The 25418-nt window shown below is 32.5% G+C and overlaps 2 protein-coding genes across 7 annotated transcripts; both read right to left on the reverse strand.

The window, feature by feature from the left end:
- Positions 1 to 2037: 2037 nt before the first annotated feature.
- On the reverse strand, positions 2038 to 9207 carry LOC110268991 (uridine nucleosidase 1-like). Of its 6 annotated transcripts, XR_015904860.1 has the most exons (5): positions 9071 to 9207; positions 8482 to 8553; positions 7780 to 7962; positions 6583 to 6762; positions 5476 to 6382 (listed from the first exon to the last, which is right to left on the reverse strand). XR_015904860.1 is itself a non-coding variant. In XM_088503764.1 (3 exons), the coding sequence occupies exons 1-3, from the start codon at positions 9129 to 9131 to the stop codon at positions 6671 to 6673; spliced, it is 225 nt and encodes a 74-aa protein (XP_088359890.1). In that variant the 5' UTR covers positions 9132 to 9188; the 3' UTR covers positions 5476 to 6670. The 6 variants fall into 6 exon arrangements, 1 of the variants encoding a protein (XP_088359890.1); XR_015904858.1 differs by lacking the exons at positions 5476 to 6382; positions 7780 to 7962 and adding an exon at positions 2038 to 2471 and having other exon boundaries at positions 9071 to 9188; XR_015904859.1 differs by having other exon boundaries at positions 5476 to 6762; positions 9071 to 9194.
- A 12350-nt stretch (positions 9208 to 21557) lies between these two features.
- On the reverse strand, positions 21558 to 25163 carry TAF12 (TBP-associated factor 12). The gene is made up of 8 exons (XM_088503765.1): positions 24550 to 25163; positions 23828 to 23983; positions 22949 to 23446; positions 22693 to 22767; positions 22418 to 22496; positions 22271 to 22335; positions 22131 to 22166; positions 21558 to 22010 (listed from the first exon to the last, which is right to left on the reverse strand). Exons 1-8 carry the CDS (start codon positions 25102 to 25104, stop codon positions 21879 to 21881), a joined length of 1596 nt encoding a protein of 531 aa, XP_088359891.1. The 5' UTR covers positions 25105 to 25163; the 3' UTR covers positions 21558 to 21878.
- Between the last annotated feature and the right edge of the window lie 255 nt (positions 25164 to 25418).

A 25418-nucleotide genomic window follows, 5' to 3' on the forward strand; every position in this document is an offset into this window, starting at 1 on the left:
GAAACTGAGATTGAGAGATAGAGATCGAGAGACTGAGAGACTGAAATTGAGAGACAGAGACTGAGAGATAAAGACTGAAATAAGTCTCAGTATTGTATTGGTATAAAGTGGAAGACAGAGACTAAAATAAGAATGAAGCTCTAATTTAATTTGCACAAAGAATAAAGTTGGAATTAGTTAATTAATTGAAATGACGATATCTTAGGTATAAAATGTTATTAAAATTTCAGTCTTCGTCCCACCAAATTTCAGTCCTCTGTCCCCACTTTTTGGAGTGAAATTTTTGGAACAGATACTGAAATTTCAGTACTAGTCTCTGAACCAACAAACATGATATTGAGTCTTGATTTTTCAATCTCTGTCTCAGATACTGAAATTTTTGTTTTCTCCTTTTCTTACTTTGACTATCTTTTATGTCATAAAAAAGATCTTAATTTTCTTTCGGTACCATATTAAATTCACATTAATATATAAGTTCAAATTAAAGATCAAAATCTACCATCAACATCATCACTTTAACTCATCAAACTGTTAACGAACTAAGTTCAAGTTGGTTAATGTTCTTCGTTGACTCAGTTATAAATCTATAAACAAATCAAAATCATGGTTTCACTATATTAATACAACAATAATTTTTCATTATTTTATTTTAATACTTGATTAAATTCATATTAAGTGCTAGTATTTTATTTTAAACTTGCTCCTGAATAAATTTTATTTTCATTAGCTATTGTTACAAAAATATTTCTAATGAATATACTCTAATTAAGTGAATTAAGTTATTAAACATAATTTTTAGATTGAATTTTGAGAATAATATTTTAAATTTTATTCATACATCAAAATCTCATGATTAATATATTTCACATAATTATACTGATATTTTGTTTCCTAATATGTTAGATGTGATATGATTTTATTTTAATTATTTATTATTGCATTAATCAATAATTTTTTTAATCTTAAAAAATTTTATAAAGAAAAATTATATATATCTTGCATTTCATATATAAAAATATTAACATTAATGATATCATTAGAAAAAGGAAAGAGAAATTTGACATTAAAACAAAGTGATTTCATTCTTAAAGATTGGCCATCATTCAAAGAAAAAGAAGTAATTAATGATCTCAATTAATAATCCATGATTTAAGTAAAACAACATAAAATTAATATATACACTAACAAAATCAGATCACTAGTACATTAGATAAGAAAATGATTCTTACATTTAAGATGACTGAATTTTTTTGTTCAATAAAAAAGTTTGATTGGTTTAAATTATTAAACTAAAATATTTTTCGTATAAAATTTTAAATTTAAAAATATTATAACTAGTCCAACTGATCGAGTTAAATTTAGCAAAATCACTTAAAATCATCTCCTATAGATTTATAGAATTTAATTATCTTATGTAATATTAAGTTACTTTTTGAATATATACTAATCGATACTATGCATGTGACCCTCTTGTCTTTTTCATTAACCTCATGGATCCTATTTTTTGCTCTCCTCACTTGCATTCTCTCTTCAAGTTGCAATTGAATTTTGCTAGCTGTGCTAGGTACATAATTGAATTGAAATGTATAATAAATTCGGCATCTTAAAGCATCTACAAAGTTAGGTGCACTAAGCTAAAACTGGTAAATTACACTAAAAGTAATCTAATTATATAAATTTAAACAATCTTCAAATAACATTTATCACATAATTTAAATCTATAAATCAAATTTTATCGTATGCATCACAACATTGTCCAATTCAATTTTATTCGTTCAGCCATGCTGAAATAGCACCTCAAATTGAATTACATGGTGGAACAGAATTAGCACAAAGTGGAGTTAACTAACTAATCTTTGCCGGTTTGTTATGCAGATATCATTGCATCAATAAGTTTTCTTTAAAAATAAATGACTAAAAGAATGTATAGCTGGGAGATATTAGATTTTAAAGAAACAAAAGAAATATGACTACTTTATAACTGTATTAACAATAAACAAAAACAGGAAACTGTGGTAAAAAAGAAAGAGTGCTCCTAATCCATTGCCATAGCTTTAATATAATTAGTGTGTATGCACAATAGAACAAATAAATATGCTTTTGCCTCAATGTATACAAATCAATTTACCCTCCATAAGAATTTCATAAAAATTATTACAACTAGAGCATTTCAAAAAAAAAAAAAAAAAAAAACTTTCTTTCTTTTCTCCTTTCTCTTCTTGTCCTTTTTACTGTGTACTCACCCTTATGAGTCATATGATATCCTGTTCATATATATATTTCTAAACTCCTTCCCACCAGTCCCACCCGAGAGCTCAGATAAAATCATTATCTCATTAAGAAGCACCACGCCAATAGAATCAAACGCAATTACTCAAAAAATAGAATCTCCTACTTTTAGAATTGAATTCATTTCTCATTAATTTCAGTCAATCCTGATCAATCAGCATTGATAGTAGAACAGAAAAAACCTGAAAAGGAGGGCATAAAACGTGTAAGGATAGGATTTATATGTATGTAATATAATGATAATGAGGGGGTGACGAAGTCCACTATTTAGTCACGAATTTAAGTAAATCCGCATGATGGTCCCTGAGATTTGGGTCGTTACTCAATGTGGTCCCTGAGATTTCAATTGTACCATTGTAATCCTTCAGATACGGCTCCGGGCACTATAATAGTCCCTAGACAGCTTTCCGGTGATGAGTCATCACCGACGATCTGATGTGTCACGAAGTTACCACGTTGGAGAGAGCCAAAATGTTGGCGTTTTGGTTTGGCGCCCCATTTTGTTAAAAACGTCGTCCAAAATGAAAATATTAAACGGACTTGATCAAACACATACCCTCCCTTCACTCGTCTTATCCACTTCCACTCTCTATCTTCTTCTTTTCTTCTTCTTCTTCCTCCTCTCTTCATCAATGTTGCTACCTTAGGGTTCCATTGGAGATTGAAATTCTTGCACTCAGAAGACATCAAAATCAGGTCTCACTTTGTCGTTCGTCTCCTCCTACGTCAGAAACAAGAGGTTCTGCCGTTAGTAAAGGTAATTTTTTTTATTCTTTTTTTGCAATGCATGATGATTTTTGTATATGCTTGTGTTGTGAGTGTGGTTGGTGTTATGTTTTTTTTTTCTGTTACTATAGTTCTAGAGTTTGATTAGGTTGGGATTTCATGAGATGCTCTGTTTGATTATGGTGTTGTGTTATTGTCTCTTCTTTGGGCAGACAGCATTCATCGTTAACAAAGGTTTAGCAAGTTTACATTTGATTGATTTGGGTTTAGGGTAACAATAAGTGTTAACTAGTGGAAGGTTTACTTACTGAAAAAAAAGTTGAAAATCATGCTCTGTTTCATGGTCATGAGTGTTCTGTTTGATAAAACTCTTATCTATTGATGTCTATTATATGAGTGAGTGCAATGACTTGTAATGTAGACAATACTATAAATATTTTTGCTGCAATACTATAAATACGACATTTTTAACAAAATGGGACATTCAAACCCACTAGTAGCATTCAGCCTACCAAGCCTATCAAGACCACCCAAAACACCAAAACAGATAAAACCAACAAGTCCAAACAGCCCAACAAAAGTAGTATATCTAGGAGACCTTGTACAAGGTCTGCTACTAGAGGATTCCAAAGCAAAGTTTTTAATATTGAGATTCCTTTCGAGGTGTCTTCTGACTCTTATGAGAGCGTAGAAGATAGTCTTTTTAAGCCAAATCTTAATGAAGACAGCTCTTTTGAATCAAATACTGGGGTGAAGAATGTCAACAGTGGGAGTAGGAGTAGGGTGAAGAATGTTGGTCCTCTAGCTAAAGGAAAGGAGAAGATTCTGGTTGAGGATGATGCATTTGTACAAGAAGTTAGTGACAAAGAAGTGGAGGTGGTTCGAATGTTCGTAATGCAGACCATAGTCAAGAACAAGGTGAAACTAAACAATCACATTGGAGTGCTCACACCGGTTATAAAGAGTCGATTGGAGAAAGTTAGAAAAGAATCTAAGAATTGGAAGCCTATTTGGACAGGGCACAACGGATACGAAAAGTTTGAGGTGCATGGACACCCAACTAATCATGTGGTGGACTTAGGAAAAAGATTATGTACTTGCCAATTTTGGATGCTTACAGGTTATTTGCATTATTATAATACTTGTTTTTGTGCTATATTAATAATCTGATTAATGGTATATGAGTAAAACCCATGGTTGCTATGGCTGTTGTTCATATGCAGGTATTCCTTGTGTGCATGCATGTGTTGCACTGCCTTGAGTTAACAAGCCACCAAAAGACTTTTGTCACCGCTTGCTAATGATGGAGTCATACAGAAAAATATATAATCATCATATTAATCCAATTCCTGGACAACCATTATGCGAGCATGCAGAAGAATGTAACAGGCCACGTGCACCAAAAATAAAGAAGAAACCTGAAAAACTACAGATGAAGAGAAGGATGGATGCTGATGAGAAGGGTGGTGGAGGATCTAAAAACTCTAAAGTTGATCCCAAGCCTTAGAGTAACAATGAAGATAATGTTCATCTAAAGAGGCAGTTGGACCCTTTTACTTATAGTTTCTGTGGTGATAAAGGACATACAAAGAAAGGTTGCATGAAGAAGAAAGCTTGTGATACTACTGCAGCTGCTGTAGCTGTTGCAGTTACTGCTGCTGTTGCTAAGGCTGATAAGAAGAAGAAAAATGAAGGAGGTGCGCCTGCATCTGAGCAGCAACTTCAGCAGCCTCAAGATGATGGTGACCAATGTGATGGAGAAGACAATCCTCTTGTGCAGTCTATTGAGATTGCACCAACCACTTCTGATGTACAACCTGTAGAGATAGATATATCTCAGCCAACTGCTTCTGATGTAGAATATTCTCAAAAGGTAACTTCCTATTTATATTTCTTAAATTTTTTTGTGATTCAAGTGAATCATCCTTTATGTGTAATGTAAATTTTTTTCATCTAGGATTATGGAATAAAAAGGCCTTTAAAATTATCACCAAGGAGAATATCCTCTTCACTAGCAACCTCTGTCCCAGTGAATCCCATGCAGGGTGCTAGTTCAGGAACTGCAACAAGACTTGTCAATTACATGAAGTTCATCGCAACTCCAAGATTTAAGGCTCCAAGAAAGAAGAATTGAAGACTTTAGCTTAATATGTATAGGGCTTTCTGTTTTGAGTTTAAAACTTTTCACTAAACAAAGACTACACAAGAAAAAAACAATCCTTTATGTTTTGCTATAAAGCCCTCTCTTTTGAGGTAACTTTGTTTAACATGCTCATGTTAGTTAGCTGCCCTTTGTGTTATGTGACTGACTGTGTTAAGTTGAACTATTATCTTAATACACTTATCTTTTAAGTTTGAACCATTATCTTAGTACAGCGCTTGCTGGTTTTCAATCACTTACGCTGCCTTCTTTAGCATATTACTATTTTCATTAATTGAGTTACCCAAGTTTACATTCCATCAACAAACACCATTCATCAGTTTCTAATACTATAATCATGTTATCATTTTTTTACATATTATTCATTCAATGAATACAGGGTACACACCACCAACTCTTTTAACTCATGCTTTACAATATAGGATAACCATTAACACTATCAATACAGACACAGCTAATACCAACAATTAGTTAACCAATTTTTGATTCCGAACATGTTCTTCTAATCTCCCAAGCCTCTAATCAAAGTTCATCTTCACTTCATGATTGTCTCCATAAGATTCTGGTTTCTCAATTGGTTCATCCTGCCCAATGTCTGCCCATGTAAAAAGTCTACATCATCTCTTTCCACTTGTCTATAATCAAGCAAACATATAACATGCTCAAGCTTCAGGAAAGAAGAACAAGAGAAGAACAGTGAGGTAGGTAGGAGCAATCATAACACAAGTAATACTGATAACTCACATTATAATTAGGACAACCAAAAATGGTTTATTTAGGTTTAAATCTATCCTAGACCACCTGAGAACTAGCCGGCAGCCGCAACCACACCATTCTGGCAGCCCAGATCTTCTGCTCCTACTTTACATTCTCGTCTGATGGCCACTGGACGGTGAACTAATAAAGCTTCCAACTCTAGTGCTCCCACCACCCATCATGGATATTCGCTTCCAGCTCCAGGAACAATAGCAACAACAAGAATGGGAAGAGAACGATGAAGAAGAAGAAGAAATTAACTTACTGAACATTTGGGAATTTAGGGTTAAATATAGAGGGAGGGACCACATTGAGTATAAATTGAAACTATGCTAGCTCAACTAGCCGTTGACACCATTCAGCGTGGCAAAATAAGGCCATGTTAGCATCTTGATGATGACTCATCACTGGAAAGCTGTCCAGGGACTACCATAGTGTCCGGAGCCGTATCTGGAGAATTACAATAGTGCAATTGGGATCTCAGGGACCACATTGAGCAACAACCCAAGTCTCAGGGACCATTATAGGAATTTACTCAAGTCTTCAAGATTTGGAAAGTAGGAAAACATAGTGACCCACAGAATAATGTTGCAAATAATGGGGGGGAACCCCAACTCTCTTTTCATGACCTAATATCACTATGGATTTACCTTTGTTAGGAATAGCCAGACATATTCCACTCATTCTTGCTTCTGGAATACCATAAATGTGTACCCTTTTGTCACTGCTGCCAGTAACTCAGGCCTCTTGTCCGAATGCACGGGCCAACATTGCTCGATTAAAGCGCACATTGCAGGTGGGCAATCGGAAGGAATAGCAGGCCTTGAATTCTGAATAAATACAAATATCACAGAAGTGTTAAAATTACTTGGGCAAATCCTCTAGTTTGAAGTGTCATAATAACAGAGAAGGAAAATCTACGAACAAGAAGGTCGATCACCCTCAAATTTAATAAGCTCCATTCATGGTAATCGTATAAGCTAGAATGAAAAAAGCCACTTGTGTAAATTCATAATGCAAGTTAATTCATTTTCTAACTAGTGGACCTTACCTGCCAACTTTGCCAAGTATAAATGAATATAATTTCTACCACTTCACCACTATTTTAAAAGTCATGCAGTCAAAGAGGTACCTCACCTAGGAATTTTGCTACAAAATATAGTGTGCTTTCAGGGCATCAATGGGATATAAACATAGACTAAAAAAGTGTAAACAATCGTCTTAAAGATTAGAGGAAGCTTAGAAAAAATAAGAAAATGTTTTAACCAATGAATCATATGTATTTAGCTAATGTTTGTACCAACCAAAGACATGTAATAAACAGCAAATCATTGAAAAGAATGAACAACCATACAAATCTGACCTGCTCTAAACATAACTAAGCATGATATTACACAGTAAATCATAAAAAAAAAAGGAGAAATAATAATTTCTAGCAACGATCTCCCTTTAACATTCATTTTCATGTACTAAGTGATTATTTAGCAAGACAACAATATATTCAAGATTCAATCACTAATATATTCAACTCACATTTCCAGCAACAAAAACATTTAGCTAAGTAATTATTTGAGCAAGACAGCAACAAATTTAAGCTTCATTGATGATAATCAGTACAAAATTCATCTTAGTGATGATTTTAAGCAATAAAGAAACTAGCTCAACAAATTATTCATGGTTCAGTGGTAATAAATAGTAACAAATTCACGTCAATGATGATTTTCAACAAACATAAAAACTTGTTCAGTGATATTTTCAGTAACAAATTTCAGCACCAAATTAAAATCAAAGTGCAGTGATGAATTAGGGCAACAAAACTAAAAAAATACCAGAGAACAACGACCAACCTCGGGACCGGCTACTTCTGCCGCCGGCAACGACGAGCGCGAGAAGGCACACGACTAAGTGCGAGACGATGAGGAGCCATGGAGCGACGATGACGACTAGTCCTGAGACTGGGTTCTTCTGCCGCCGGCGACAACGAGCTCAGGGAAGGCATGCGAGCGTGACTGAGTGCGAGATGGTGACGACTGGTGACACGAAGAACGACAAAAACTTTGAGTGCGAGACCAGAGACGAGAGAGGGAAAAAGCTTGAGATCGCGAGAGCTAGTGAGCATAGAGATGAGATGAAGGAGATGCTGATTGCTGAGAGCTGGGGCTTTTTTGGGGTCAGATTGAGAGATTAGTGAGACATTGAGATTGGGCTTAGCTTGGCTTGGGTTTGGGTTAGCAAGGATCTAGGGTTAGATTTTATTTTTTAAAGACTTAATTGTAATTTTAAATTTTTATGAATCTAAATGTCTAAAAAATAAAAATTTAAAGATATATTTGTTAATTTGATAAAAAAAAATTTAAATATAATTCGGTTCAAATTATGTAAACCAATCGAATTGAATCGGATCTAATAGTTATAATAAACAGATTTTATTCTGGTTTATTAAAAATATTTAATTGACCAGTTTAATAATTCGTCCAATAATAATATAACATGTGTAACGTCTTTAAAAAAAGACATTTCTAATGTCTTTATCAAAGTGACCGCCTTACCAAAAATGGTGGTCATGCCTATGATCTTCAGCTCTGAACTCTCAAATGCCATCATAATTGCAATGCTATCATCTTAGTATTTTAAAAAAAAAAAAGGGGGTCAAAATTCATTATGACAATTATTTGAAGAGATTCTTATAATATTATACTTGGTCTACCAACTCTCAACTTCAAAAATAATTCTGTTATTTACTTTTTACTTATAAGCACAACATTTACTCATAATCTAAGCTAGCCAATAATATTGTTATTTTGGTCTAAGAATTTGACATAAGAAATCTCACTAATTTATTGGATCAATCAAATTATATATATATATATATATATATATATATATATATATATATATATATATATATATATATATATATATATATAAAAAGTGGTATTATGGTGAAAGTTTTTGCTCAAATCATGATTAGAAATCTTGCAAATTTTTAATGGAAACCAAATATGCTGCTACGTCCATCTAATAATAAGTGTTGTGTTAGTAAAATATCTTTTTTTCCCAAAATTATATATCATTTGCTAATATTTATGAAATATTAATTTTAAATAGACATATATAAAAGTTAGGGAATGAACTCACCAATTCCAGGGTCAGTATCAATGATGAGCTTCTGGGGTTCATGAAGTAGAGAATTCGCCATGGGAGTCGGTAAGAGATCTATGATAATTTGTGAAGGAAAGTGGGAATGATTTGTATGTGTCTGTCACAAAGCATATATATATATATATATATATATATATATATATATATATATATATATATATATATAGAGAGAGAGAGGATGTATTGTAGTGAGAAAATTAGGCACTTAGGGTCACTAGCCTATTATTTTATTTTCCTTTACAGATGATCAATCTTGTGAAGATATTGTTACAGTATGGATAATCACTAACTCTTTATTTAATTAAAAGGTGCCTTGGATAATAAAAATTTTTAATGTAGACGGTACCATTCTTTTCAAAACTTGAAAAAATTAATCTTATATAGGTATAAATAAAATTTCATAATCTTACGTATAATATACATCAATAATAAAATAAAAGAAAATGCTACCGTGAGGAATATCATTTTTTTTTTACACATGAGGAATTTAGTTGGTATTATCTATTAAGTGTTATCTGTCCAACTGAAGGAGAGCAGCTTTTAGCCGTTTACAGACCACAATGCAAAATTTGAAAGCATTTAATGTGGTGTCAGTACATTACACGTTAATTAGAAAATGTGATCAAGTCTTTTTTAACTCTTTAATACTTTAAATTATTATTTAAGCTGTGGGTCTTTTTTTTAACTGGTTTATATTTAGACTTTGGAGGAATAATTAATTGCACTCACTTTTGTTTATGATATAAGATTGATATTAGGCACAAACATAAAGTCCTATTAATTAGAATTTTTTTCAGAAATAAAATAAAAAAATTCATATTTTTTCAAACACCATTTTTAAATTTTAATTTTTTAAAAATGATTTTTTTTTTTAATTTTAGAGAAAGTTCCTCCCACCCCGTCGAACTCTATAAAAATTATAGAGTTCGCCTTATCCCGTATACTCCCTTTAACTTTTTTGAATTCAGCGTTTTTAATCCATTATCATTATCTCCAAATAGTATATAGATCTACAAATAAAATATAAGAGTATACAAAAATACACAGACAACAACAAGCATGACTTTTTCAAGGATTTTTTTAATTATAAATTAAAAAAATAAGCCATATTTAACAATCGCAACCATTATCATCGTCTCCAGAAATACACAGGTACACCGAATAAGCAATATTTAACAAGAATTTTTTTAATTATAAGTCGTATTTTATTTTGAAAAAAATTATTTATATTTTTTTAAAAAAAAATTTCAAAATAAAATATGACTTATAATTAAAAAAGTTCTTGTTAAATATGGCTTATTCCGGTGTACTTGTGTATTTCTGGAGACGATGATAATGGTTGCCATTGTTAAATATGGTTTTTTTTTTAACTTATAATTAGAAAAATCTTTGAAAAAGTTATGCTTGTTGTCTGTGTATTTTTGTGTACTTCTATATACACTATTTGTAGATCTATATACTATTTGGAGATGATGATAATGGATTAAAATGAATTAAAAATGTGGGATTCAAAAAAGTTGAAGAAATTCATCGGGGGTAAAGCGATCTCTATAATTTTCATAGAGTTTGCTGAGGCTGCGGCCAACTTGCTCTAAACAAAAAAAAAGTAGTATTTAGAAAATTAAAATTCAAAAAATGGTGTTATATTCAATGTGAAATGATTTAAGGTCTAAAGATTTTTTTTCAAGAGTTAAAATTTTGATCTGATGTTAAAGATAAATTTGGTATAAAAAATATTAAAATATTTTATTATTAGTAAAACTTAGTGTGTTCTGTATAATAAATACACAATTAATAAAAAAAAAATTTTTTATTAACAAATAATCTCTATATATTTATTGTCATCTATTGTATTCTAAGAAAAAAATAAATTTTATATATTAAAATGACATATAATAACAATAGTGAAATAATGTAAGCAAAAATAAATAATTAGTATAAAATTAGTCAAATTATCAAATATTTAAATTTTTTATTAAAGATTATAAATTTACGCTGAAAAGATTTTAAAAAAATATATTTAATGAGAAGAAATTAATCTTTTATAAAATTTTCAAATGATATATAAATATACTTGTTATGTACAAATTTAATTTTATTGTTATTGTCAAATGATGAACTGGACTATATATCTTATATCAACTGGACTTCCCAAAAGATATATAGTCCAATTAATCATTTGACAATAGCGATAAAATTGAATTTGTACATAATAAACATATTTATATATAATTTGAAAATTTTATAGAAGATTAATTTTTTCTCATTAAATATATATTTTTAAAATATTTTCAGCTTAAATTTATAATCTTTAAGAAAAAATTTAAATATTTGATAATTTAACTAATTTTACATTGATTATTTATTTTTACTTATATTATTAATACTCACTATTGTTATTATTATATGTTATTTTTAATATATAAAATTTATCTTTTTTTCGGAATACAATAGATGACAATAAATATATTGAAATTTATTAGTAAAAAAAATTTATCTTTCATTAACACTGTATTTATTATGCAGAACACATTAAGTGTTACCAATAATAAAATATTTTAACAATTTTTATACTAAACTTATCTTTAGCATAAGATCAAATTTTAACTCTTAAAAAAAAATCTTTAGACTTTAAATCATTTGACATTGAATATAATCACATTTAATATTAATAAGCCAATACAAAATTATTTATTTTAATATTCAAAATAAAAAACAAGTAAAAATTACAAATCATTTAGATAAAAAAAAAGAACAAAAAAAGGTGAATATATGTAAAAAAGACAAATTATCAAATATTATCTCAAATGGACATATTAATTAATAAGACTTTTTATTTGTGACTAATATCAATCATGTATCATAAAAAAAATTAGTGCAATTAATTATTCTTCCAAAGTCCAAACATAAGCCGGTTAAAAAAGATGCCCACAGCTTAGATAATAATTCAAAGTATTAGAGAGTTAAAAAAGGCTTAATTATATTTTTAATTAACTGCAATTTAAAATGTACTGACACCACATTAAATACTTTTAGATTTTGCATTGTGGTCTGTAAACGGCTAAAAGCTGCTCTCCTTCAGTTGGACAGATGGCACTTAATAGATAATGCCAACTAAGTTCCTCATGTGTAGAAAAAAATGATGTTCCTCACCGTATCATTTCCCTAAAATAAATACTCTCTCTCTCTATCTTTCTTACACTACAAAGTACTTCTTTACTTTCTTTCTTCGTATACTACTAATATAATATTAATATATTATCTTTATAGTAGTATAATAGTATTGGTAAATATTGATAGTAGTGTTTTTCTATTTATACTTTATTTTATTACCTCTTCCCTATTTATTTTACAATACGTTATCAGTACGAGACTTTGATCAAATTTTAGAAAGACTCAGGTAACAAATTTTTATTATGTCGAAACTCTCTCATCTTGAATTTAATACTTTTGATATATCTGGAAACAATTATTTATCATATATATTAGATGTTGAAATCCATCTTGATTCAATGGATCTTGGAGATACTATTAAAGCTGAAAATAATGCATTCCAAAAGGATAAAGCCAAAGTCATGGTTTTTCTTCGTCGTCATCTTGACGAAGGATTGAAAAATGAATATCTCACATTAAAAGATCCTGCAGATCTTTGGAAAGACCTTGAAGAAAGGTACAATCATAAAAAAACGGTGATACTTCCTCAAACCCGATATGAATGGACGCACTTGCGTCTACAGGATTTTCATAAATGAATATAATTCGGCAATGTTTCGAATCACCTCACGAATGAAATTATGTGGGAAAAAGATATCTAATAAAGATATGTTAGAGAAAACTTTCTCGACCTTCTATGCCTCGAATGTGCTCCTGCAGCAGCAGTATCGAGAAAAAGGATTTAAAAAATATTCTGAGTTGATTTCTTGCCTTCTTGTCGCTGAACGCAACAACGAGTTGCTCTTAAAGAATCATGAAGCGCGCCCAGCTGGCGCCGTCCCATTTTCTGAAGTAAATGCGGCAAATCATTACCCTAAAAGAGGTAAATGGCAAGGTTTTAATAATAAGAAAAATTATGTAAGGAAAAAGAATTATGTTCAAAAGAGAGGATTTCACCAGAAGTGGGATAAAGAAAGAAATATTTGGCAAAATAAATCAATAGAGGATAAGTATTTCCGTTGTGGTGAAAAGGGTCATTGGTCGCGTACCTGTCGTACACCAAGGCACCTAGTCAATCTTTATCAAGCATCTTTGAAAAAAGACGACAAAGGAAAGGAGACGAATTTTGTTTCAAATGATGCTGAAAATTTCACCACTCATTATGATGTATCTGATTTCTTTGAGGACCCTGAAGGAAATATTAATCATTTGATCAATGATGGAATAGTTTAATATGTGAAATTGTTAAGTATCCATGTAAGTAAACAATGTAAAGAACTTATTATTAAGTTTTATTTTCTATGTATTTAAGTTTCAAATATGATGTATATAAATATTGAAATATGTTCATGAATTTTGAAATCATTAAATGTGTCAAGTTTTAAAATAAAATTTTAGTATATGACATTATTTTTATGTACAGTATTTCTTAGAAAAATAATTCCGATTAAATATTCAATTTAACTTTGCATACTACTCATTTTATTATTATTATTTGTCTTTGAAGAAAATGGCAAGGATATATAATGAAGATGTATGCCTTGCGGATAGTGCAAGTTCGCACACCATTCTCAAAAGTGATATATATTTTACTCATCTTGTGCCAAAAGAAGAATATGTTAATATTATTATTGGCTTAGACAATGTGATTGAAGGCTTCGGAAGTTTTGTTTTCTGGAGGAACAAAATTCATAATAAATAATGCACTATTATCTACTAAGTCTCGGAGGAACTTATTGAGTTTCAAAGATATTCGCCGAAATGGATATCATATTAAGACTATGAATGAGGAAAGTCATGAGTATTTATGTATCACAACTCATGATTCAAATAAAAATGTTATATTAGAAAAGTTGTCCTCACTTTCATCTGGGTTATATTATACTAAGATTAGTGCAATTGAATCACATGCCACTGTAAACCAGAAGTTTACTAGCCCAAATGAATTCATAACTTGGCACGATCGATTGGGTCATCCGGGAATAACCATGATGCGGAGAATTATTGAAAACTCCCATGGACATTCACTAAAGAACCAGAAGATTCTTAAATTTAGTAAATTTTGTTGTGCTGCATGTTCTCAAGGGAAGTTAATTTTAAGGCCATCACCAGTAAAGATTGGATTTGAGTCCCCTGAATTTCTAGAAAGGATTCAAGGCGATATATGTGGACCTATTCATCCACCATGTAGATCTTTTAGATATTTTATGGTCCTGATAGACGCATCTTCGAGATGGTCACATGTGTGCTTATTGTCTTCTCACAACCTGGCGTTTGCGAGATTACTGACTCAAATTATTCGATTAAAAGTACAATTTTCAGAAAATCCAATCAAAGTAATTCGTCTTGATAATGCTGGTGAATTTACTTCCCAAGCCTTTGATGCTTATTTTTTGGCTAATAGAATAAGTGTTGAACATCCAATAGCTTATGTTCACACACAAAATGGGTTAGCAGAATCACTTATTAAACGCCTCTAATTAATTGCTAGACCCTTACTTATGAGAACAAATCTCCCAAACTCGGTTTGGGGGCATGCTATTTTATATGCCGCAGCACTTATTCATTTGAGGCCAACGAATTACCATCAATTCTCTCCTATGCAATTAGCTTTTGGCCAGCAGCCAAATGTTTCCCATTTAAAAATATTTGGGTGTGCGATATATGTTCCCATTGCACCACCTAATCGCACCAAAATAGGACCCCAAAGAAAATTAGGGATATATGTTGGATATGATTCTCCCTCTATAGTGAGCTATCTTGAGATACAAACTGGAGATGTATTTAAAGCCCAGTTTGTGGATTGTCATTTTGATGAATCAAAATTTCCAACATTAGGGGGAGAGAATAAGCTTCTTGAAAAGGAACTTAATAGGAATGCATCATCGTTGATGCATTTAGATCGTCGATCAGGGCAATGTGAACTAGAAGTTCAAAAGATTATACATTTGCAAAGAATAGCAAATGAATTGCCTAATGCATTTTCCGATACAAAGAGGATAACCAAATCTTATATACCAGCGAAAAATGCCCCAATTCGAATTGATGTCCCAGTAGGACAAGTAGCCACTGAAGCAAATTCATGCCAGAAACAGGCCTATTGGTTCCAAAGACAAAAAATCATCGAAAAAGAAAAGAGGTAAATACGATTCCTATTGAAAAAGACATAGTAAAGACACATGCAGTTGTCCAAAATTTTGATATAGTTTTAACGCCAGAAGATGTTCAGGTACCTAAAAATTGTGAAAATGATGAGATCTCGATAAATTATGTCTTTACAGGAGAGAAATGGGACCAAAATAAAATAATTGTCAATGAAATATTTGCATATAATGTGGCATTATATATCATGCATGAAAGTAAGGATCTTGAAACAAGATCAGTCGAAGAATGTCGACAAAGAAATGATTGGCCAAAATGGGAAGAAGCTATGTAGGCTGAATTAGACTCACTTGCAAAACGTGAAGTCTTTGGACCTGTAGTCCGTACACCTGAAGATGTAAAACCTGTTGGATACCGATGGGTATTTGTGAGAAAACGAAATGAGAAAAATAAAGTTGTGCGCTACAAAGCCCGACTTGTAGCACAAAATTTTTCACAAAGGCCCGGTATAGAGTATGAAGAAACGTATTCCCCTGTAGTGGATGCGATAACATTGCGTTATTTGGTCAGTTTATCTGCATATCATAAACTGCATATGCATTTAATGGATGTGGTAACAACCTATTTATACGGCTCATTAGATCGGGATATCTATATAAAAGTCCCTGAAGGACTAAAGATATCTAAACCATCTAATGAATATTCACAGGGGTTATACTCAGTCAAATTGCAAAGATCTTTATACGGTCTAAAGCAATCTGGACGAATGTGGTATAATCGTCTTACTGAGTATCTGGCCAAAAATGGATTCAAGAATGATGATATCTGTCCATGTGTTTTCATAAAGAAATCTGCATCTGGATTCATTATAATTGTTGTGTACGTTGATGATTTAAATATCATTGGGGCTCCTAAAAAGATTCCAACAATTATAAAAACTCTAAAAGAAGAGTTTGGGATGAAAGATCTTGGAAAGACTAAATTTTGTCTCGGCCTGTAGATCGAGCATACAAAAAATAGGATTTTTATTCATCAAACAACATACACAGAAAAGATCTTGAAGAGATTTTATATGGATAAGTCACATCCATTAAGTACCCCAATGATTGTAAGATCTTTGGATGTAGAAAAGGATCAACTCCGTCCTAAGGAAGAAAATAAAGATATCTTTAGTCCTGAAGTACCATATCTTAGTGTCATTGGAGCACTAATGTATATTGCTAATAATACACGACCCGATATATCATTTACTGTGAATTTACTAGCAAGGTATAGTTGCTCTCCAACCAAAAGACATTGGAGTGGAATCAAGCAAATCTGTCGATATCTTCATGGAACGGTTGATATGGGATTGTTTTATCCCTATGAATCCAAGTCACAACTAGTTGGCTATGCAAATGCTGGCTACTTGTCTAATCCACATAAAGGGAGATCTCAAATGTAAGTCCCACATCGGTTGGGGAGGGAACGAAGCATGCCTTATAAGGGTGTGGATACCTCTCCCTAGCATGACGCGTTTTGACGAGTGAGTGTGGGGGGCTTCGGCTATCATTCCTATCGTCAAAGGCAAAACCGTGAGGCCTTATGTGCCAAAGCAGACAATATCGTGCTAGCGGGTGGTCTGGGCTGTTACAGATGGTATCAGAGCCGAAGCCCGGATCGATGTGCCAGCGAGGGCGCTGGGCTCCCTTAGGGGGTGGATTGTAAGGTCCCACATCGGTTGGAGAAGGAAACGAAGCATGCCTTATAAGGGTGTGGATACCTCTCCCTAGCATGACGCGTTTTGACGAGTGAGTGTGGGGGGTTTCGGCTATCATCCCTATCGTCAAAGGCAAAATCGTGAGGCCTTGTGTGCCAAAGCGGACAATATCGTGCTAGCGGGTGGTCTGGGCTGTTACATCAAACAGAATACCTGTTCACATATGGTGGAACAGCTATATCATGGAGGTCCACGAAACAAACGATTGCTGCAACATCCTCTGATCATGCCGAAATACTAGCAATTCATGAAGCAAGTCGCGAGTGTTTTTGGCTCAAGAGTTTGATCCAATATATTCTGTCATCATGTGAACTGATTGATCATAAGATAGCTCCAACTGTCCTGTTTGAAGATAATACAGCATGCATTGCTCAACTTAAAGGCAAATACATCAAAGGTGATAGAACAAAGCATATTTCTCCCAAATTTTTCTTCACTCATGATCTTCAAAATCAAGGGACAATTGATGTCCTATAGATCCGATCAAGTGACAATTTGGCAGATTTATTCACAAAGTCACTCCCAAAATCCTCCTTTGAAAGATTGGTGCATGAGATTGGGATGCGCCGATTTCGAGATATTAAATGATGTCGACAAGAGGGGGAGACTGTACTCTTTTTTTCTTGGTCAGGTTTTTTTCCCATTGGGTTTTTCTTGACAAGGTTTTTAATGAGGCAGTCCTCGTCACAAAGAATATTGTATTCTTTTTCCTTCACTAAAGTTTTTCCAATTGGGTTTTCTTTAGTAAGGTTTTAATGAAGCATATTTATAATGGTCATCCAAGGAAGAGTGTTACATTAAAAGGTGCTTGGATAATACAAACCTTTAATATAGACGGTGCCATCCTTTCTAAAGCTTGAAAAAACTAATCTTGTACAGCTATAAATAAGGCTTCATAGTTTTATGTACAATATACAGCAATAATAAAATAAATACTCTCTCTCTTTTTTACACTACAAAATACTTTTTTATTTTCTCTCTTCATATACTACTAATATAATATTAATATATTATTTTTATAGTAGTATAATAGTATTGATAAATATTGATAGTATTATTTTTTTATTTATACTTTATTTTATTATCTCTTCCCTATTTATTTTATAATAGATATGTTAGTTGTTGAATATTATGATTCTGCTTTCAAATCTCTATCAAAATATGATTTAATATTAATATAATTTATGAACTTAACAAGAGATTAGATTTATCTTTGAAATTTTAGAGAAGATAACATAATGTTATATATATTTGTAATTGGTCAATCTGATCACTATTAAAATTCATTGTTAGAAGATTCTCTTTCATGAAAAAATATTAAAATTGCTACCCCAAAACAAAAAGCTTTTTTTTTTTTTGGTCTTGAACTTTTAACGTATGGGCTTTGTCAGCATTCAACAAATCCTCTATCTTTTGACTTTTTTAATGATAAGACAACAAACTTGGCACCGGATTCGATAGTTTCAGAACGTTTGGACCATTAAATAGTCCCATAACAAAATATATTTTTTAAATTTTTTAATAATTGATAAATAGTTTTTATCTAATTTTAATTACAAATTAACCCCATATATTTTATTTAATCATAAAAACTATTTTTTATTTTATAAATTATTATTTTATCATTAATCTATTATGTTTATTAACAATCAAAAATAAAAACAATAACGAATTAGATCTTCCATTGATCGTAATAAATTTTTTAGCTATTCCAATCGATTAAAAAATTATATTTGATCTGTGACGTTCGTCCAGGACTGTGAAATCATGTTTCTTTGAAAATCAATCGATTGGATTATCAAAACAATCGATTAAATTTCAGGTTTCCATAACTCAATCGATTGGACTACAGGTTGTTATCACAAAACAATCGATTGAAAATGGCAAAGCAGCATGGTTTTCACAAAAATCAACCGATTGGTCATATTACCCAATCGATTGAACAATGACTAAAATGTGGGTTTTTAATAATTCAATCGATTGCTTATACTACCCAATCGATTGAATGTTTCAAAACAACTTGAGGTCTCACAATTCAATCGATTGGTTGTGTTACCCAATCGATTGAAGTCATCAAAACAATGGATTTGCCGAATTCAATCGATTGATTGTGCTATCCAGTAAATGATACATAAAAGACATATAAAATTGATTAACCATCACTTACAATTCCTAGGCACAAAAAGTCACAAGTCTATTCAAATACGTATAATATATTATCATTTATCCAAAAGAGAGAATGCATAACCAATTACTCTAAAGAAGACTGAAAGTTTGGAGTCCCATTCATTTATGCAGTCAATCATGTTCACATGCTCAAGTGAAAATTGACATCACAGTTCTAAGATCTGAATATAGCTAAAACTAAAAGACGGACGGGATGCAATTCTTAGTAGATTAGGATCAGCCTCAATTCTTTCCATTAATATCAAGTTCTAGATATGCAAATCCATATTGTTTTGACGACTTCAATCGATTGGGTAACACAACCAATCGATTGAATTGTGAGACCTCAGGTTGTTTTGAAGCATTCAATCGATTGGGTAGTATAAGCAATTGATTGAATTATTAAAAACCCATATTTTTGTCATCGTTCAATCGATTGGGTAATATGACCAATCCATTGATTTTTGTGAAAACCATGCTGCCTTGCAATTTTCAATCGATTGTTTTGTGATAACAACCTGTAGTCCAATCGATTGAGTTATGGAAACCTGAAATTCAATCGATTGTTTTGATAATCTAATCGATTGATTTTCAAAGAAACACGATTTCACAGTCTTGGACGAATGTCACAGATCAAATATAATCTTTTAATCGATTGGAATAGCCAAAAAATTTATTACGATCAATGGAAGATCTAAATCGTTATTGTTTTTGTTTTTGATTGTTAATAAACATAATAGATTAATGATAAAATAATAATTTATAAAATAAAAAATAATTTTTATAATTAAATAAAATATATGGAATTAATTTATAATTAAAATTAAATAAAGACTATTTATCAGTTATTAAAAAATTTAAAAAACATATTTTGTTATGAGACTATTTAATGGCCTAAACGTTCGGGACCATCGAATCCTTTGCCAACAAACTTTATGTGAGTTTCAGAAGTTTAATGATAATCTTTCGACAGAAAAGATACAGCTTTTACATTAAGCTTCTTTATTTGTTTTTTTTTTTAAAGAAAAACTAATTCAAGCTTTTCTTTTGATTCTCAAGCTTTACTACATTTGATGATGTGATTAATTTACACATAATAGAAGGATAAAAGTGAAACAACTCATTCATCAAGTTGAAAAGTCGAATATTTTCTTGAAACATATAATTCAATTTAATTTAGATTGATTTTGACGCAAGTGTAGCGAGTTTTATATTGAATGCCACTATATTTGTAACTTTTTAGATGATCATAGTAATAGTAAAAAGAAATTCTTTATGGGATAGTTATATATAATTAGATGAATGACTATTTCTATGATCATCATATGAAAAAAAAAAAAAAAAAAAAAAACTTTATACAGATAACTCAAGGAACATATTCAAATTAAATTAATTTTGTTTTGTGGCCAAAATACAAAATATATAGGAGTTTTGTTTAGATTTGTTTTTTTTTTTTTTTTAACTGCTTTTTGGCATAAGCCTCTAGCCGTTCCATGCCAAGGATGACTTGGAAGATAAGAATTAAATCTAATTACGGATCCTTGATGTGTCATCAAATTTGCAAAGGAATTAAAAGATAATAGTACAAATTATCATTTTTGTTTTGATGCCAGCTGAGGAAGCCTAAATGATCCTACAATCCAATCCCACTTGAAATTATAATAATTTATAATAAAGCAATAATTTAGACAGCGAATAATTATCTTAAGCGCACCATAGTTATTCTTAAGTTCAACATTGTCCATATGCGATCTGTTTTAATTAGTTTATTAAACTTAGTGTTGAACAAAAAAAAGAGTTTAAAAATGATTATTTATGATCTTTCCACACAGGTCATGAGGTACGAACATTACTTTATATGAACAGAAAATCAGAAGAAACTATTCAAGGTGATTTGAACGTTAAAATATGTTAAAAGGAGAATGTGCAGATGGGGAAATGCTTATTAAAGTTAGAAGAAATCTTTTTTTTTTACTTTGGTGATAATTTGATGCCATGAAGTGGGAGAGTGGATGATGAGCATTTTAGGTAACAATGTTGTGAAATGTTTCTACATTCTTTTTGGGGCATATGATGCTTACAAAAAGGAAATAAATCAATAAATAAATACTATAAAATAAACTTTTGTGATGATTTGATTCCATGAGGTGGAAGAGCAGCCAATGATTTTAAGTTTAGGGTTTAGACTTTAGAGTTTAGCTTTTGCGACACTTCTTGGAGCAAGACACTTGCAACAAAATTACAAAAATTAGATTCAAGACATGAATTCAACGGAAAAAATAATTTATACAAAAGAAGGGGAATTTTTAATACACAAATGCTTCAAAGTTCAGGGTGTTCCTCATGACTCATGAGTCATGATCAAAGAAATAAAATGCAACACTTTTTCCTGCCACAATTTTGGTTGAGTAAAAGTGTAAAACCTCTTTAAAGCATTCCTAGAACTACAATTCAAGTGGCAAGATAAATAATGATTATAAACGTCATTTGTGACTACAATGCACACAGGAAAACCTGCTTGGTTCAATTCAATATAAATTTTAGTTACCTTTCCGAAGGGGTTTCTCCTTAATTGTGTCATACATAAACACTCTGCATCTCTCGTCAGTTTTTAGGGTTGGGAGAGCCAAGGACATTCAAGGGTGCCTTTGCCTGGCTACCCTTTGCGCCACCGGATGCTTGGCCAGCAGAGCCCCTAGCATGTGCTGACTCCGCTGCTACCATTGATTTCTTTATCTGTTGAACATATAACAAATAAACAAAATAATAATTATAATAATAATAATCACAACTATTCATCTAACAGGTAAAAAATATAATTACTAGATTAAAGTGAAAGAGAAAAAAAACACTTACAGCCGCTAGTCGCTCCTTGTGAATATCACTTGCAACCTGCAAAAGCACGATAAGTACAAGTCTAGAATATGACATTCAAAAGAATATGAATCTTATATATATATATATATATATATATATAAGAGAGACTGACAAACTACCGGTCTTTTGTAGCTTTTAATTTCATCACCACCAAATCCAGGAAGTGTCATATTCCAAGTTTTCTCTACAAAGACGAAGATGTGGAGTTAAATGTGAAATGTGCTGAAACCAAACTCTGAGCAAGAAGAAATTTTCTAATCACTAACCTAGATGTAAAAGTATGTCTTTTGCTTCCAAAGTTGTTGATTTCCGATGCTTAGCTAGGGAGCAACCAGATTTTGTTATCTATTGAAAGGATAGAAAATCATTAGTCCAAACCATATAACTAGTATTAAGAAGAGAAGAGGGAAATGAATCAAGATAAAAGAAACACGAATAAATCAAAGAACAATAAATAAATAAACAAATAAATCAATAATAACAGATAGACTTAACTATTGAAGTTCACTGGACACAATTAAGTTAAAGGTAATTTACTCACAGATTCTAGAAAATTTTCTGCAATATCGACAAGAATGTCTGCGACATCAGGATCCAACTTCTCAGCAGGATCAACCTGCCAATAAAGTAGAAGTGTAAATAGAGGAAACAAAAGTAACACGTTCATGAAACTAGGGATTGAACAGCCAAACAGATTTATAGTAAAATTATCAAAATTGAAGTGCCTTGTGCCATATTGCATTCCGTAATTCAAATTTTGACTTATCCACTGAACAAAATAGAGAAACATTGCAGACCTGACTGACTAGCTCATGGATGCTTCTTTTGCTGAGAACACTATTAAAAGGTTCATCAGTATCCACAGTAGCTAATCTACTTTGAATTCCTGGTTGAGCAGCAGCGAATTGAGCAGACACAAGAGTTGAAGGTTTCTGATTTCCTGGGACTTGTAGCCTTGTAACCTGCTGCTGCTGAGGGACATGTGGAGCCCTTGATGGGGGAACTTGTTGCCCAAAATGCTCCTGTGATTGATTAGATGGCAAAGATGGCTGCGGCTGTGATGCTGTTGGTGTAGACTGCTGCTGCTGAGGAATGTGGGCCCTTTGCTGCAAGGACGCTGGTGGGTTCACTTGCTGCGGGTGCTGCCTATAAGTGGTTGGCAAAGGAGGCTTCCCCTGTGGTCCAGATGACAACCACGGCTGATTAACTGACTGCATATTTTGAGGTACACCTGGAGATGGCGTTGCAGGTGTTCCCACTGATGAGGTTCTTATAAGTCCATGCCCTTGGAAGCTCTAGAGAAAACAAGACATTGCAAAATCACTGACCAACATTATTTTTCTGTATGTTTACATACAAAGCTCAAGCATTGCAACAGAAGACATATGAAGTGAGAAATCCTCGTAAATAACATGAGTTGAAACAGCTAAAAGAGATATTCTTATTCTTAATATATAGCTATACGCAGACTCACAAATCACCGTAGTACAATATCAATCAGTTGCTTATATTTTGAAACATAGTACACTCCTCAAAACCCATTGCCACTATCTCTCTGACTAGAAAAAGCAAAAACTACCAAAACAAATAAGCGAAAAGCATACAAGCATGCTCAAAGTCATAAAATTCACTTTTACAAAGCTGCAGAGGAATGTAGCGACAAAGCAAAGACTAACTTGCGAAGCAGTAGTTGGACTATTCTGTGCAGGGGGTGGTGGTCTGAGAGATGATTGAACAGGTCTCTGTTGATGTGCAGGTATCCCACCTGGCCGCATTTGTGATCCAGATCCAAGCGAACCCAACATTCCCATTCCTTGCATTGGTGGTCTCACCTAAACATTTCAAACAACTGGTGAAACAAAGAATAGGGCACATTTAGATCAACTTCTGAAATAGGGAAAGGGGGAAAAAATCTTTTAATACAAGTAAAATGCAGGAGCACAAGCTCAAGCAACTCTATATGCTCCCAGAAAAGCAAGAGCTCATTGTTTCCTAATTCTAATTTTGTGAAATTTATCCAACTAAACTCCCCAATCTATATCCAGTGACTATTTCCCATTCTAAGTTTGATTGTTTTTCTACAATGAGGTTGAATCAGTCCTTTTGAGCGTTTAACAACCAAATACATTAGCCCTTAAACAGGGTTAATATGATACTATCTCTAATTATTGAGGACTATAGTTTTGATCTTGCTGGTGACTAGTGTATTCAAAGTTGTTTTATTCAACTACCAATCAATACTAAGTACTAACTACTCAACCAATCCTTTAACTATTCGGTTAATAACTAACAAGCTAACTATAACTAGCTATGTGCCTATAAAATCAATAGACCAACATTCATTTCACAAAGATTCTACACCAAAATTTCAGTCGGGGGGCAAAATTGGGGCCTATACCTGAGAAGATGCGTTATTGGAGGCAGATTCTCCGACGCTAACTCCGGTTCGGCCCAAACCACCAAAATGCTGACCAAAGGAAGAGGAGAATGGCGGAGGGGAAGGGCTCTGGTGGTGTGCGGGTACACCGATCGCCATGCCGCCACGCGGAGCGGCAGAAACGGACGGAGAGGCGGAGGATGGCGAAGGAGGAGGAGCAGCGGCAGAGGAAGAAGGAGGGAGTGACGAGAAGTGAGAGTGAGGCTGATGCTGCTGCGGTGGTTGCGGTTGCGGTGGCGGGTTGCGGCTGAAGGAAGGAGGAGGGTGGCGAGGTTGAAGAGGGGCTGGGGATGGTGCGAGGGGTTTGGAGGTTGTTGTTGGGATTTGTACGGAGGTAGGGTTTGGATTGGGGGGAGCTGAAGAAGAAGATGGAGGGAGAGACGAAGAAGAAGAAGGAGAAGGTGAAGGTTGTGATTGTGGTGGTGGTGATGGTTGAGGAGGTTGTGGTGGCGAGGGTTCGGCAGCGGTGGGGGCGGTGGTTGTTGGTGCTGCAGTGGCCGGAGGTTGAGGATCCATGGTGGTTGATGCAGCTGCAGTTACTCGAAACTGAATTTAAGAAGAAAGACTATTGATACACGACGAAATATAAATTATTAATTAATATTATTAATAAATGATCAAATAAACTAATTTAATTCTATTAATATTTATAAATTAAATTATTTTTTTTATAGATATTAATATCTAAACTATGTTTGACATTATAATAAAGTTATGAAAACTGGACCGATCATTGAACCGTTTTAATTATTGGTTTATTGGTTCAATTAAAAAAATTATTTTATAATAAACACCTAATTCTATAAAAATTTAATGAATAAAGTAATTGG

Source organism: Arachis ipaensis, chromosome B2, assembly GCF_059453495.1.
Source record: "Arachis ipaensis isolate K30076 ecotype BB chromosome B2, ASM5945349v1, whole genome shotgun sequence".
Classification (NCBI taxonomy): Eukaryota; Viridiplantae; Streptophyta; class Magnoliopsida; order Fabales; family Fabaceae; genus Arachis; species Arachis ipaensis.